At 40.7% G+C, this 17,515-nt stretch overlaps 1 protein-coding gene across 1 annotated transcript in view; it reads right to left on the bottom strand.

Annotated features, from left to right (window-relative positions):
• Positions 1-11,777, bottom strand: part of s-cup (stanley-cup) — a 77,012-nt gene extending 65,235 nt beyond the window's left edge. Inside the window, exon 1 of the mRNA XM_068227837.1 lies at positions 11,530-11,777. Coding sequence (XP_068083938.1) covers positions 11,530-11,777 — 248 coding nt within the window. The remainder of the gene's footprint in view (positions 1-11,529) is intronic.
• Between the last annotated feature and the right edge of the window lie 5,738 nt (positions 11,778-17,515).

Genomic DNA, 17,515 nt, shown 5'->3' with positions numbered 1-17,515 from the left:
CCATTACAGTAACACGCAGTTTCCTTTAGACCTTGTCGGAAGGTCTGCCTTACAAGGGCTGCTCCGGCTAGAAATAGTCACACAAAATTATTATTATCTGCAGTAGATCAGAACGATCTTGCCCAGCCCTTGATTCAGTTTTGATAATGATGTTATTTGTTTTACGTCGCACTACTTACACCTTTTTGTGGTTTCCAGAGACGCCGAGGTGTGGGAATTTTGTCTCGCAGGAGTTGTTTATAGACACGATCCCGACGTATTTGAGCACCTAGAAATACCACCGAACTGAGCCAGCATCAAACCCGCAAACTTGAGCTCTACCACGTGAGCTATTCAGCCAGGCTGCATCAGTTAAGGATGGGACAAACTTACAAGAATATATCGGAGTTATTCGGTGTCTGACACAATAATTTTCGAACCTGTTCCAAGATTTGTCAAAGCCAATGTTAGCTTTTTGCGTTTGCTTTTATTTTATTTTACGTCGCACTGACACAGGCAACTCTTAAGGCAACGATGGGCTAGGATTAGGAAGGAACCAACAACTTCACGCCATACTTATTTTGATTTCCAGCTCCCTGCACTCTCACCACCGATCCCTAGTCCTAGTCCACCATGTTTCCCTGAACGTACCTCCCTATCCACTTTCTAAACAAACCTCCTGACTTTCACGTCCACTGCAGTTCAAATGAAGCCCATCTGAGCGCAGATCCCTGTCTCCTACCCAGTCACACGGGACATACAAATCTCACTCGCAGTTCCACACATACCCACTCCATAGTCTCCTTTAAATCCCCGATCGCCCTCCAGTCAGCACTCCTCACACACAGCATCCAAAAATCTCACTCGCATTTCCACACATACCCACTCCATAGTCTCCTTTAAATCCCCGATCGCCCTCCAGTCAGCACTCCTCACACACAGCATCCACCAGATTCTACACATCACCATCTACGGTGGTAAGCTATTCCTGCTTGCCTCACGTTGTTAGTACCAACGTGAAAACCTACCAATTCTCCTTACCCTCCTCCTCATTCCCCTGAACTTTCCTCAGCATCTGCCTTGACATAATTCCTGGACAACCCTCAATCCTGGTTCCCTTTCCTCCATACACATACCCACGTTCGAAAACTAAAGTCCCCCAAAGGCATATCCTCAACCCTATCCACGTCATTGGACACCCTCCCCTCCTTGTCTCCCTTATCTTCCCTTATTGCAGCAGTACTGACTTCTTCCACCTTTTTCTACCATTCATGACCTTGTTCCCTTCTCTTTCCTCTTGCATTTCTATGTTCCTCATCTCCCTTGTTGCTCTAACAGCAGTGACTCATACAGATTCCTCGCCCGTACGTTTTCTGAACTCTTCCCCAAATTAGATCTCTTCGACCTCAATTTTCTTTCTGTTAAAACGTTAGCCTACCTGTCATCCACAACCTCTCCCCTTCCCCTCCTTATTGTCCACAACTGTACTCTGTGCATTGTTTGAGGGAGAACAACCTTCATTCCCGTCCTCCGTTAACAATCAATGAATAGTGATCTGCATTTGGGGCAGTCGCCCAGGTGGCAGATTCCCTATCTGATGTTTTCCTAGCATTTTCTCAAAAGTTATCAAAAAAATTTGAAATTTATTGAACATCACCCAGTCATACGGGACATACATGAACAAGGTCATGAATGGTAGAAAAAGGAGGAATAAGTCAGTACTGCTGCAATAAGGCAAGATAAGGGAGACAAGGAGGGGAGGTGGTGGTGATTATTGTTTTAAGAGGAAGTACAACTTGGCAACCATCCTCTATATAACACTAATCAGAGAGAAAAAATGGAAGGCGTCCGACACTTCGAAAAATGAAGATATCGGCCAAAGGAAGACAAGGGCCACGAAGGGCGTGAAAATGAAAGACTCCCTAGCCCTCGCAAACCTAATAGCGTCGGGGTCGGAAAAGAACAAGAGTTGACCAAGAGAGGTCGGATAGGATAGATGAAAGTGAGGAGCCTGGCACAAGTAAGTGGAAGCAATGCCAGGACTCAGCTGAGGGCCCCTTGGTCGCTAACCTACGCTCCAAAGTTCAGAGCCCTTGGGGCCCCTTTTTGTCGCCTCTTACGACAGGCAGGGGTTACCGTGGGTGTTATTCTACCGCCCCCACTCACAGGGGGAGAAGGAGGGGAGGGGGTCTAATGACGTGGATAGGGTTGAGGATATGCCTTTGGGGGACTTTAGTTTTGGTAATTTATTCCAATCCCTAACTCCCCTTTCTATAAATGAAAATTTGCCCCAATTTGCCCTCTTGAATTCCAACGTTATCTTCATATTGTGATCTTTCCTACTTTTAAAGACGCCACTCAAACTTATTCGTCTAATAATGTCATTCCACGCCATCTCTCCACTGATAGCTCGGAACATACCACTTAGTTGAGCAGCTCATCTTATTTCTCCCAAGTCTTCCCAGCCCAACATTTGTAACATTTTTGTAACGCTACTCTTTTGTCGGAAATCACTCAGAACAAATCGAGCTGCTTTTCTTTGGATTATTTCCAGTTCTTGAATCAAGTAATCCTGGTGAGGGTCCCATACACTGGGACCATACTCTAGTTGGGGTCTTACCAGAGATGCATATTCCCTCTCCTTTACATCCTTACTACAACCCCTAAACACCCTCATAACAATGTGCAGAGATCTGTACCTTTTTTTTTTTTTTTTACAATCCCATTTATGTGGTTACCCCAATGAAGATCGTTCCTTATATTAACACCAAGATACTTATAATGATCCCCAAAAGGAATTTTCACCCCCTCAACGCAGTAATTAAAACTGAGAGGGCTTGTCCTATTTGTGAAACTCACAACCTGACTTTTAACCCCATTTATCAACACACCATTGTCTGATGTCCATCTCACAACATTATCAAGGTCATATTGCAGTCGTTCACAATCTCGTGACTTATTTATTACTCTATACAAAATAGGATCATCCGCAAAAAGACTTACCTCGGATTCCACTTCTGTACTCATATCATTTATATATATAAGAAAACATAAAAGTCCAATAATAATGCCTTGAGGAATTCCCCTCTTAATTATTACAGGGTCAGATAAAGCTTCACCTACTCTAATTTTCTGAGACCTATTTTCTAGAAATATAGCAACCCATTCATTCACTCTTTTGTCTAGTCCAATTCCACTCATTTTTGCCAGTAGTTTCTGATGATCCACCCTATCAAATGCTTTAGACAGGTCAATCACGATACAGTCCATTTGGCCTCCTGAATCCAGGATATCTGCTATATCTTGCTGGAATCCTACTAGTTGAGCTTCAGTAGAATAACCTTTCCTAAAACCGAACTGCCTTCTATGGAACCAGTTATTAATTTCGCAAACATGTCTAATATAATCAGAAAGAATGCCTTCCCAAAGCTTACATGTAACGCATGTCAAACTTACTGGCCTGTAATTTTCAGCTTTATGTCTATCACCCTTTCATTTATATACAGGGGCTACTATAGCAACTTTCCATTCATTTGGTATAGCTCCTTCAACCATACAATAATCAAATAAGTACTTCAGATATGGTAGTATATCCCAACCCATTGTCTTTAGTATATCCCCAGAAATCGTATCAATTCCACCCGCTATTTTAGTTTTCAAATTTTGTATCTTATCGTAAAATGTAATTGTTATCATATGTAAATTTTAATACTTCTTTTAGCATTAGTCTCCTCCTCTATTTGGACATTATCCTTCTAACCAACAATCTTTACATACTGCTGACTGAAAACTTCTGCCTTTTGAAGATCCTCACATATATACTCCCCTTGTTCGTTAATTATTCCTAGAATGACCTTCTTGGAACCTGTTTCTGCCTTACAGTACCTACACATACCATTCCATTTTTCACTAAAATTTGTATGACAGCCAATTATACTTGTCATCTTATCCTTAGCTGCCTTCTTTGCTAGATTCAATTTCCTAGTAAGTTCATTCAATTTGTCTTTACTTCTACAGCCATTTCTAAATCTATTTCTTTCCAGTCTGCACCTCCTTCTTAGTCTCTTCATTTCTTTATTATAATAAGGCGGGTCTTTACCATTCCTTACCACCTTTAAAGGTACAAAACTGTTTTCACATTCCTCAACAATTGTTTTAAACCCATCCCAGAGTCTGTTTACATTTTTTATTTGCCGTTTTCCACCGATTACAGTTACTTTTTTTAAACTGCATCATGCCTGCTTTATCAGCCACATGGTACTGCCTAATAGTCCTACTTTTAAGACCTTCCTTTCTATCACATTTATGTTCAACTACGAAAAAAAAAAAAACAGCTTCATGATCACTAATACCATCTATTACTTTGGTTTCTCTATAGAGTTCGTCTGGTTTTTTTCCAGCACCACGTCCGGGATATTTTTCCCTTTAGTTGGTTCCATCACTTTCTGAATCAGCTGTCCTCCCCATATTAGCTTATTTGCCGATCATAATCTTAGAGTACAGCCCCAGGATCTGCCTGGTGTGAAAATGTCAAATCACGTAAAACTATCTTCTGGGCTACTGATTGTAGGGTTCGAACTCACCATCTCCCGAATGCAAGCTACACCCCGAACAGCACAAACAACTCGTTTTCTACGCTCTTTTAATTTGTTTGTCGAATCAATTTCTGTATCAATACTGTTAACAATCCACTTCTTTACCGATGGAGGTAATTAAACTACAGTGTTTCACTAGGTTTAAGGATATGTTCAACTTAACGTACAGTTTGCAAGAACTTCATTCAAAATTTTATTAACAAACCTATTTCACATTCATGGGCATGCAGTTTTCTGTGTTCGGTTTGGAGAAAAAATATTTTCGACCCTAGATATTACAAAGACCTGGTTAAGAATGTCATGTAATACAAAGCAATGAGTATTGCAATTGGTTGTCGGTGTCAAAAATCACTTGCCCCATGTATAGAAAAGTTTGCAAATCACCGGTTATAAAATATCTTATTCAGACATAAATAGTTCTAACAGAAATTCGTTACTCTGTGTTCTTGTATAAAATATTTTTATTTCTTCCTATTTACTGTAATTTGCATTAGATTGGTGGTGATGGTGATTATTGTTTTAAGAGGAAGTACAGCTGGGCAACCATCCTCTATTAACACTAATCAGAGGGAAAAATGAAAGAGTCTGACACTTCGCAGAATGAGGTATCGGCTAAAGAAAGGACGGCGCCCCGAAGGGCCGTGGAAATGAAAGACTCCCTAGGCCTCGTAAGTATAACACTGTCGGGGTCGGAGAAAAGAACAAGAGTTGACCAAGGGAGGTCGGATGGGAAAGGTGAAAGTTAGGAGACTGGCGCAAGTAAATGTAAACAATGCCAGACTCAGGTAGGGCCGCAAGCTCTCAAGTTGATAACCTCTTCTTAGTCGCTTCTTACAATAGGCCGGGGATACCGTGGGTGGAAAATACAGGTTGCATCGAGAACACAACTTTATAAATGATTAAATAATGAAAAATTATTTAATTCAAAACTGTGCACAATATTGTAAGTGTACTCACCGTAATTTTGAAGTTAATTAATAGTTTCTTCTTTAAGTGATCGCAAGATATTTAGGGTTTTCTGTCTAGGCCTACAAGTTAATTGCAAAAAGAATTATGTATGAGTATAAAAATTGCATTGTAAGTCGTATGATTTAATGTAATTTGAAGGTTAGAAATGATTTTTAAAAAACTATGAAACAAAAGGCAAAAGGAGAAGTATGCAACTACACCAATGATACCAACGGTGAAGGCTGAAAAGCATGGAATATAGATTGTTTACTGAATGGGTATCCATCAGGTCTAGTTCGACAAAGATTAACTGGAAGTAGCACCACCTCTCAAATGCATTGAATCACTATGAATGCAGAACTGAACATTTAGCGAAGCGCTCTTGGGATGCACCGTGAGACACCTTTGCAATTATACAACGCCCTCTGTAAGTTACACGCCGCGAGATTCGTAGAATTGGCAACGTGCGATTAGGCTGAAAGGAATATGAACAAAGAAAGCCCACATGTTAACATGTGTCCAACCCTTGTCCTGTTTCTCTACGGGTCGGGTATGAAGTATGTAGCGAGTTTTTACGACTAAATGCCTTTCCTGATATCATTCTCATCAGAGGAATTCATAAGATGAAATGGAAGACGTGTTACATGATAGTAGGAAAGGAGAGGGTAAAACCCGGTGGTGGCACACAGCTTACTCCTATGGAATAGCACTAAGGAGTCTGTTCAAGGCTTAACGTCGCCATCCGACGGACGAATTACCATCAACAGCGTCATATGCGCTCACTCCATATGAATACTGCGGATAGTGGTAAGACATGGTAAACCACCTCCTCTCCTACCCTGCCGGCCAAAATTCTGATGGTGAAATTTTTTCTACCACAGTGTCACACCATATAGACTTGATGCCTTAACGATCATGATCACCAGGTGAAGACCCACCTATTAATTCTTCTTCTTCTTATTATTATTATTATTTTTATATAGTATTCTTCCTAGTGGCAGGTCCATGTCTTCGTACGGAGAATTTTCTGACGCCAATATTCCCTGTTTTCAGCTTCTTCCTTCAGTCTGCTGTATCTCCTCCTACCATCTTTCATGTCATCCAGATGTTGAATTCTTCTTCTTCAAAACAGTGCACGATACTGTAATTGCACTCACCGTCATTTTCAAATTAATGAATTTCTTCAAGTTATCGCAAGATATTTAGGGCTTTCTGTCTAGAAGTTAATCAATAAATATATCAATTAATTGAATGTTATCGTGCCAAAACTAGTGTTTTAATAATTATTTCGGAGCTCATGAAATCCATTGTGGTTTAAGGGATCTTCTGAAAGCTCTGAAGTGTTGTCTTGCATAAATCTTTGACAGTTAATGCATTCTGGTGAACTTATTTCTTAACTAACACTCTTCTTCCCTAAAGAAGGAAAGACAAAAGGCAGAAATCGATTCATGCCATCCTACAGAGAGATTGGTTTCCAACACCATCAGTCATTGATGAGAAAGTGATATAATTTCGTATGACCTCCGGAGAGGCCTGGTGCAGGTCTTTTTAGTTGATGCCCATGGGCGTCCTGCACGTCTGTCTGTGTGTGTATGTGTGATTATGAAGAAAAAGAAAGAGAATAATAAGAATAAGATGATGATGATAAGGTTGAAACACATTATCATTATCGCTAATCAAAATTAAAAAGCGAACAGTTGGTACTGTTACAAATCTGGCTCTGAGATGTCTTAAATTGGGTGGAAACAGTGTCCTGTAATTTTTCGAATTTTCCATAATACCTGAGTAGTAGTGTATCAGTTAAAAGAAGAGATCCTACATCACTAAGAGGGCATTCGGCGTAAATGTGAACAAAAATTACAGGACCTCTGGAAACATGACGTGAATTTGATTCCTTTGGAAATAATATTTCTCTGCAAGTTAGACGAGATATCAAGAAGCAAAAAGTTACATAAAATATGGATTATTGCCTTTTATTACTAATTGTCTGTTCTAACATACGTATGTGTGTGTGTGTGTGTGTGTGTGTATTTTTATTTTACGTAACTGACGAGTGGGTATGTGTTTTTCGTAGTATTTTGCTCATATGTGGAAAATATCGTATCATAAATGATCGTGCATAGGTTAGGCAATGTCTTGCGCTAAGCCTACTGTTTGACAGCAACTCACTGTTGCAACATTCAATAACATAGCTTAATTTATCCCATACACAATTCTTCGTAACATTCCATGAGCCATTACGTAGAATATGATTTACAGTAGTTTGATTGATGGTTAAGTCGCAAACACATAATTTTTGAACTGACGTAAAGACTAAGAAGATTCAAATTGAAGTAAGAAATTTCAATTTTATGTTTCAAGGGCCAACATGAAATATTTCAGAAAGGTTATTCCAATTAGTAATTAATTAAGTCCAAAATGGAAGCCCACATGTCTACACTAACTCAAGTTCAGAATAGTGATATTATGTTGACATCTGAACTCCTGGTCAACCTTGTACACAAACAGCTCACTCTCTCATATTCTCCATTGCCACCTATGCAGCTATGACCTGGACATGCAAACAGGCAGATAAGAGGAAAATGGAGAGCTTCGAGATGTGGGTTTACCGACGTATTCTCCGAATTCCTTAGACTGAACACCTAACCAATGCGTCCTTGCTGTAAGAACTAGGCATCGTTACTAGCCTCGAGTGGATCAGCCACGCTTACCTCTAGTAATTCGGAAACGAAGACTAACCTACACACGAAGAACAGGCACCCTAGAGAAACTTGTGGTGGAGGGAAAGATTAATGGCAAGAGATCGCGAGGAAGATATCCAATCAGATGGGTGGACCAGTTGCAGCCTCTGGTAAGGACATATTTGCACGAGGCAAAGTGTAACGGCGACGTTGTAGATGGAATCTCTATTCAGTCTAAAGGTATTGCAGAAATTGTAAAAAAAAAGGACCTAATATCAAGCCGATTACTGAGATGAATGGAAGCTCCTGTTTTACCTTATAGCAGTCTACCGTTTCTTCATAAATTTCTCTTCTTTCCCCATCGACTTCTTCTGGCTGGTTTTGGTTGGTCTCAAATCTATTTGTGACATCAATGATGAAGCCTTCAGATCGACACGGCTTAAAAGCAACAATGTCAATACGTCGGTTGCAGCCATTGTTGCAAAGACCGCGCATTCTTCACATATATCATTGATCTGGCTGTATAATGGTTTCGCGCTGCGTAGTAAATCAGCATGTGAATAGCCCACGAGGACGCGTGGAAGAGTTTCGAACTCTCTGTGGCAACGCCAACAGGGGCTGTTGCCCTAGGATCTGCCAGGTACAGTACGCACAACAGAGGCATTGCCATTCATGTTGTTTATTACCTCACGTCATTCATTGCAAGATAAGCCTTTGTGATTTCGGATCTATAATTTAAGATACGGTATACTGTTTAAATAGGATTACAGTATACCTTTGCCCTTATGATCTGTGTTGCTCCAGTTTTCAAAAGTTCTTCTTCTCAATTCGATTCGAACATTCCTTGTGTCAACAAAACCATGCATTTTGTCTTGAACAGGTTACGTTTCTGCTATATTCAATGCGGGTAGGAACGTGCTGATTTCTTGATAGATGTTCCTCTTTGAGTGAAAAAGATTAACAGTCACATTCGTTTACTTCTCCCTGTGTGTACCTCCGAAAGGGTTTATATAAGATGGGACTGCCGACCTATTTAGGTCCTTTGTTGTGAAATTTCTTTTATGTTCAGCTAACCGTAACATCAGCGTCAGTTATCAATTTGAGTGGATTCTTTTGTGGTGGTACTGTCTGAAATTTGTATACTAAACTGGGTCAGATTCATGTGTTCATGATTACAAACTTTTGATAGCATTGCAAAAGCAATGAGAAATGAGAAACTCTAGGGTGGTTTTTAGCTTATTTGACCTCTAAGGACTGGAAAGCAATTGTATTTGAGAAATTTACACCCAGAGGCTTAATAGGTTCTCCATTCTTCAGTCATCAGACCTGGTACCTTTCAGTTGTTACGAATAAATTTTCTTCTGATATGTGACTATATTCCTTTACATTTGTCAATATTGATGTCGAGGCCAATTTCTTGGAACCGTTGCATGGCAGCTTGAGGAAGTAATAAAGCTGCCTCAGAACATTTTCCAATAATACAGTAAATACATCATCGGCAAAACGTATTGCTAGGGGTTCATGATCCAGACACAATTGAAAGCCCTATTGTTAGATATCGATGTTTCACCGAGGTCATCTAGAACATGACTGATGGCGAGATTCAACAGACTTAGCGATAGAGGTGAACCTTGCATAACTCCCCTAGTTACCCAGTTATCAAGAGAAGTTTTAATTTGCTTCCGTGTGTCTGAATTTGTGTGGTATTTCCTGTTTGTAGATTCATGATTGAACTCACGAGTTTGGTTGGTATTAGTATCGCCTTTAGTGTCTCATTTCAAGGGGTAAGTTCAACGTTGTCATAATCTTTCTCTGCATATACTGTAGGAACATCTGGCACATGATCAGATTCGATATCAGCTGCAGGATGTGTTTTAATGAAGAGGAAATATGAGTGGTGTCTTTAAAAGTAGTAAAGATCACAATATGAAGATAAAGCTGGAATTCAAGAGGACAAATTGTGGCAAATATTCGTTTATAGGAAGGGGAGTTAGAGATTGGAATAACTTACCAAGGGAGATGTTCAATAAATTTCCAATTTCTTTGCAATAATTTAAGAAAAGGCTAGGAAAACAACAGATCTGCCACCTGGTCGACTGCCCTACATGCAGATCAGTAGTGATTGACTGATTGATTGATTGATTGATTGATTGATTGATTGATTGATTGATTGATTGATTGATTGATTGATTGATTGATTGATTGATTGATTGATTGATTGATTGATTGATTGATTGATTGATTGATTGATTGATTGATTGAATGTGTTGCGAAATATTTCAAAAACCAAGATGAAATCGATTTGGACCGGACGAGTTGGCCGTGCGCGTAGAGGCGCGCGGCTGTGAGCTTGCATCCGGGAGATAGTAGGTTCGAATCCCACTATCGGCAGCCCTGAAAATGGTTTTCCGTGGTTTCCCATTTTCACACCAGGCAAATGCTGGGGCTGTACCTTAATTAAGGCCACGGCCACTTCCTTCCAACTCCTAGGCCTTTCCTATCCCATCGTCGCCATAAGACCTATCTGTGTCGGTGCGACGTAAAGCCCCTAGCAAAAAAAATCGATTTGGTACCTTTGGCCGATTGCATAGCCCGAGCATACTGTGTTTCAATACTGTTTCGAATAAAACAGCGTCTGTTTTTTACTTTAATTTATTTCAGGATGACCCAATAAGTGCACACGCATAAGTCTATTCAGACACGAATGACCACACTCACTAATTGCTGTCTATTTACAAGTCTCTCTTCTTTCAGCACAGTAGGCAGTATGGCCCGTTGGTATTGTGTGGGACAGCTATAATCCTTATTTTCACTTCTCCTGATCTTGTCAGCCCATACATCAGCTGTGTGCGGACCGCTGGGTTTGAACACAGTGCTTCTGGCTACACAACACACGATACTTATCCCTTAGTTCGACAATCTAGAGACAATCTAGAAATTCACACAGTCACATGCAATGAACAAATGAAATGGCGTATGGCTTTTAGTGCTGGGATGTGTCCGAGGACTTCGGCTCGCCAGGTGCAGGGCTTTTCATTTGACACCCGTAGGTGACCTGCGCGTCGTGATGAGGGTGAAATGATGATGAAGACTACACATACACCCAGTCCCCGTATCAGGGAATTAACCAATTAACCAATTATGGTTAAAATTCCCGACCCTATCAGGAATAGAACCCGGGACCACTGTGACCAAACGCCAACCATTTATCCATGGAGCCGAACATGTAGTGAACAACTAAAAAGCAACACCTCAACAGTATTCAACAGTTGGACGATACTCACAACAGCGAAAATTAACACAGGTCCAGTCACCCTCACACTCACGATACCTGCCACAATTGCTGCTTCACGGCGGTCCTCATTCGACAGAAGTACACGAACACCCAGTTCTCCCAGGTAGTGCACAGTCTTCCGTTCGGCACACCGTCCTCAGTCCAGCTACTCGCTGGGCACTCCGACACAACCCCCTTGCTTGCAGAGGCCTTACATTTATACCTCGATGATGGGTTACTAGAACATTCAGGGTTCGGTTGGAGATAGAACATTCCCTTTATACCTTCCAGGAATCGCATGGAGAAACTAGACGAAGGGAACAATAGAGGAAGGGCCGTGGCATGTCCTAGGGCGTGCTGGGAGGTTCCCCGAGCGTGGCTTAGTCATCCCTTCCAGTTAATACCGAAGGGCCTAAGAAAAGGCTGACGGTCGCTTAAGCACGTAACAATACGTGTGGTAATTTTCAAAATTTCGTACCTCATGTGTGTTCTACGACAATTGTCCTAAGTCTGCCATGTAGTAGTCATATTGGCTTGTTTGTGATTGCTTTCATGGAGAAGAAAGTCGACATATACGCAGGCTGAGTTGGTTGGTTGGTTGGTTGGTTGGTTGGTTGGTTGGTTGGTTGGTTGGTTGGTTGGTTGGTTGGTTGGTTGGTTGGTTGGTTGGTTGGTTGGTTGGTTGGTTGGTTGGTTGGTTGGTTGGTTGGTTGGTTGGTTGGTTGGTTGGTTGGTTGGTTGGTTGGTTGGTTGGTTGGTTGGTTGGTTGGTTGGTTGGTTGGTTGGTTGGTTGGTTGGTTGGTTGGTTGGTTGGTCGGTCGGTCGGTCGGTCGGTCGGTCGGTCGGTCGGTCGGTTGGTTGGTTGGTTGGTTGGTTGGTTGGTTGGTTGTAAATGGAAGGTACAGCTCCAATTTCCAACATACGTGAAGCAACAACAGATATAATTTCGACTGTAATGCTGTCTTTGATAATTCTGACGAAAAACTTGGTCCGGACCGGGCGATGTGTCATCCGTGTCTGTAGGCGACCAGCCAGATAAGTTAGTTCACAATAAACAACATCAATAACATAACAGCCCCAATCATGTTTTATTTTATTTTATTTTATTTATCGTGTGGCTTTTAGTGCCGGGAGTGTCCGAGAACATATTCAGCTTGCCTGGTGCAAGTCTTTCTATTTGACTCCCATGGGTGACTTGCGAGTATGGATGTAGGATGATGATAGTAATTATGCAAGGAAAGGGTGAAATATGGTGTCTTCATATACTGCAAGTAAACCGTTTCCATTCGGTCCCTGGTGGGGACGGCGGGCTTCATAGATGGTAACCCCGTCTCTCAGGCCAGGAGATTTGTATTGGAGAAGATGTGCGGAGAAGGTGGGAGGGTTGGCGGCCGCGGTCTATACTACGATCTGTCCCAGCATTCGCCTTAGTACAGGAGCAACGATAGAGCCGTGGTCACCCCTCTTCTGCTCGGTTGGCCGGTCTGAGTGCAGAACAGTCGGACTCCTGTTGAGTATCATGGAGGTGAGCATTTTTAATTGTGTGTAATCTGCATCGCACATTTTACCATTTCTTTCTAGAAAATCAGTGCGTTATGTAGAACACCCAAAAATAGGCGTATTAATTTGTATTCAAAATCTGTGCAGAATTCTAGCGCCGAAATGCTTCAGCTGTTTCATATTACGTTTTTTAAAAGTAATATCTGAAGCTATCTCTTTTGCAGGTGTAATACTGTTACCATATGTTTTCTCTTTCAGGTAGTTTATAAATGTATTACTGACAGTTAGTTTCCGCAGACTGAAGAGACTAACAGTAATAAAAAAAGTACGGCATGCAGTAGCTTCAAGACCAAATGACACTAGCACCTCCTTGCGGCGGGAACGCTGAACTATTCGAGATCCGTCACTTTATACTTGATTCGTCGTGCAGTAATACTCACTTCTTTGTTTACACAACACATCTTAATACCAACCACCACAAAGCACATCCCTCCAATAAATTGGTTACGTCTCAAAACTCACGAGTTTCAAAACTCACGGGCTAAAATTAGTTACAAATAGTATCAAAACTCACAACTACAAACTGGTAGCTAAAGTAAACATTCTAATGAGTCTCAAAATTAACGACTTCGGACAGCAGGTGCTTGCGATGACCGCAGGAGGGATGAGGTGTGCGATGACTCACGCTTCCCTCACGAGAGGCAGGGGATACTGTGGAAGTTATTCTGCCACCTCAACCCACAGGGGAAAAATAATGGCTGATAAATGAAAGAGACCGAGGTGTATTATTATTATTATTATTATTATTATTATTATTATTATTATTATTATTATTATTATTATTATTATTATTATTATTATTAACATATTTTTCTGTTGTCTTAAAGCTAACATAATGCATTTTTTACCTTTCACATACATTTATAATAATGACGTGTGACCTCCAGGGAGGTCTGTTGCAGGTCTTTAGAGTTGACGCCGTATAGATGACCTGCACGTCTGTGAGGATGGGGCCCTACCTAAGATGAAGTCTAATGCTGAAGACGGCACAAAAACCCAGTCCCCGAGCCATAGGAATAAACTAATGAAAGTTTAAAATCTCCCACCCGACCGGAAACCGAAGCCGGGACCCCCTAGACCCCTTGGACCAAAGGTCAGCATGCTAACGATTTATGCATGCAGCCGGACGACATAAAATTAAAGTAGGTATATTGCCCGCTGCTAGTTAAAAGAAACTGTCAGTTGGTAGTACTGGGTTTAGTTCCATTATGCGGCCAGAAGGCGGCATTTACTTGAATAAGGAATTTTATTTAGACATATTAAATAAAAGGCGTATTTCTATTTTTCGTAAGAGTTCATCTATTCGTTTATTTCAATAGATTATCTACCCGACATACTTAAACCGAAAGAAATTATTCATGATGCATCCGATTATTCTGTGCGATATAAGTGAATGTTATTTGAAACTCATTCGATTATTTAAATTGATTATTCATTCAATTATTTAAATATTCATTTAAATATTCATTCAATTATTTAAATAATCGGATGAAAGTTATTCGATTATTAAAAGTATTCCATTATCCCATCACTAAGAGTGGACATTTATCCATTCAAAGAAGAACCGGCCCTGCTCGTGAGTTTTGAGACTGTCCCAGGTAGTATCACAGATATTTTCATTTAAGAAATATTTTCATTTTATATTTAAGAAATTGTGTTACGAGAAACTTCTATTACGCTCTCTCACAAGACTCTAACAGACACTTGAAGTGCGCCTGCGCTGTGAGTGAGTTTCTACATTGGTTGTTCCCCCTCCTGTCCCTTCCCCTTCCCTTCTCAAACGTAGTCTTGGTGGCTGGTTGCATCCAGCGTTAGATTCTCACTAATTATTTGTCGCTCTCTTGAGCAACTACTGGGAGGTTCCTTTCGAACCCAAGGCTTCTGGGCTGCGAACATCGGAGCGTAAGTCGTGAGTGAATGTTGTATGTGTGTGTATTGAGTGAGAGGTTAATGCTTGTGGCCGCGAATGTGTGTAAGTGGATTTGAGTTGTGCTTCTGTGTGTGCTGTGCTGTTTGGATGGGCCGGGTTCGTAGTCCAGGGGCCTATGGCCAGTTGAAGGCCGTTTCTTTTTCTTTATGTTAACGTTTAATATTACTTTCTAGTACTACTTCTTTCCATTATATTTTCTGGAGATAATAGATCTCCTGTTCTTTCTTGTACGTAAGAGACCAATAGGAGTTTATTGGTTTACTTTTGAAAGAGTGCTTCAGTTATAATGTTGTACATATGTTGTTGTCAGTGAATAAAAGACAGATGGATTTACAGATGGAAAGCTCCCTCACCTCGGTCCACCTAGCTTCCTCTCTGGGAATGTTTCTATTTTCCTAGGCCCTTATGTTAGCACCTTCTCAGTAGAGAAACCTGTTCTCACTAATCCTCTTCCGGAATTCGTGAGTTTTGAAACTCTTGAGTTTCGAGACTCGTGAGTTTTGAGACAACACGAATAAATTTGGTGTCTAGAAGGGCATCTTAGTGTAAAATAATCCCAAGTCTGATTCGCGCCCGTGACCCACCAATGTGAGGGAACAGCGTCAGAAGAACATGGTAGTGATTCTTCTTCTTCTTCTTCCTATTCTTCTTTTATCATATGAAAATGAAAATGAAAACCTACAACCTGTTTTTCAGTCATTGACCGGGTCAGGGATGTAATGAATGAAGCAGATATAGGCTATTAGTACGATGGGGTCGCCACTACCAAAGTGATTATTAATGAATGATATATGCTATGAAATGATAATGGAGAGTGTTGCTGGAATGAAAGATGACAGGGAAAACCGGAGTACCCGGAGAAAAACCTGTCCCACCTCTTTTATCATAACTAGCTGATGTACCCGTGCTTCGCTACGGGATTCTCAGAAAGACTAACTTTGTGGTTTTCCTAACCTGAAATCAACATAGGTCATTACAAAAACGTAAGTATGAATGTAGCGATTAAAAGCAATGCTATCATATACAATACTCGATCAAATGGAAAGCCGCGCGTTTTATCACTTTTAACGAACAGTGCTGCGGTTAGATTGCGGTGCCAATCTAATAGTCCAAAATTCCAGAGCTGGGATGACCTGGCCGCATATTGCCATGAACACTCATCTGCCAGTATTCCGCTAAATATGCACACTATTCATTCCAATCAGTACCTCAGAGTAGGGATTGAATAGCCCGAATGCTATGATGATCCAGTGTGTTACGTACCAGTAGTATCAGAAAATTTATAAACCAGGGGAATGCCATGCTAAAGAAGAAAGTTATCTAACTCCTCAGCTACTTCCCATCAATATTCAGACAGGCTGTTACACTCTGTACGACTGGGCGAGTTGACCGTGTGGTTAGCGGTGCGCAGCTGTGAGCTTGCATCCGAGAGATAGTGGATTCGAACCCCCTTGTCGGCAGCGCTGAAGATGGTATTCCGTGGTTTCCCACTTTCACACCAGTCAAATGCTGGGCCTGTACCTTAATTAAGGGCTAAGGCACTCCTAGCCCTTTCCTATCCCATCGTCGCCACAAAACCTAATTATGTCGGTGCAACGTAAATCAAATAAAAAATACTCTGTACGCAGCAGTAATCCTGTCTACCGGAGATGAGGGGCAACAGAAGACACAAAACACATCACGACAAACAATGGTCAATGTAATGTTATTGTTGATCAATGTTATGAGCTTTCTATATTGTAGGCCTTCACATTTAGTTTTCTTTCGACTCTGTGATTTGTAAAATATTTTATACCATAAACTGTAGTTTCTTATTCTCCGACTTTACATACCGATTTTCAATAAATACTGTTTACCCATTTTCTCGTTACTCGGCGCTGATATGGACTTAGTAACAAAAATCCAAATTCATGAATATCTTTGTGATCATTCCAGTACGGCAACAATGTATAAGACATGAATAATAGGAAAATTAATACTAAATAACCTTAGTTATGTAGCATTCGTCGATTACACCTCTAATAAGAAATATTTGAGAATTACATTTTAGGCCTTCCCCTAAACTACCATTTCACTCAGCGTGAATAAAATAATTTACAGCCTAGACTATAGCGACTTATTTCCTGACTTTGCATACCGATTTTCATCAAGATAGGACTACTAATAACAACAATGTTTGAGAATTAAATTTTAGGCCTTCCCCTAAACTACCATTTTCTCAGCGTGAATACAATTATTGATAGCTTAGATTGTAGCAACATATTCCTCAACTTTGCATACCCATTTTCTTTAAAATACGACCACTAATAACATAAATAGTTGAGAATTCAATTTTAGGCCTTCCCCTAAACTACCATTTCACTCAGCATGAGTAAAATGATTTATAGCCTAGATTCTAGAGGCTCATCCCCCGACTTCACATACCGATTTTCATTAAATTCTCTTCAACCGTTTTCTCGTGATGCGTGTACATACATACAGACAGACAGACAGACAGACAGACAGACAGACAGACAGAAATTACGGAAAAGTAAAAAATGCATTTTCT

Source organism: Anabrus simplex, chromosome 5 (genome assembly GCF_040414725.1).
Source record: "Anabrus simplex isolate iqAnaSimp1 chromosome 5, ASM4041472v1, whole genome shotgun sequence".
Classification (NCBI taxonomy): Eukaryota; Metazoa; Arthropoda; class Insecta; order Orthoptera; family Tettigoniidae; genus Anabrus; species Anabrus simplex.
Note: the sequence above shows the minus strand (reverse complement) of the source record. Positions and strands in the feature narration are given on the sequence as shown.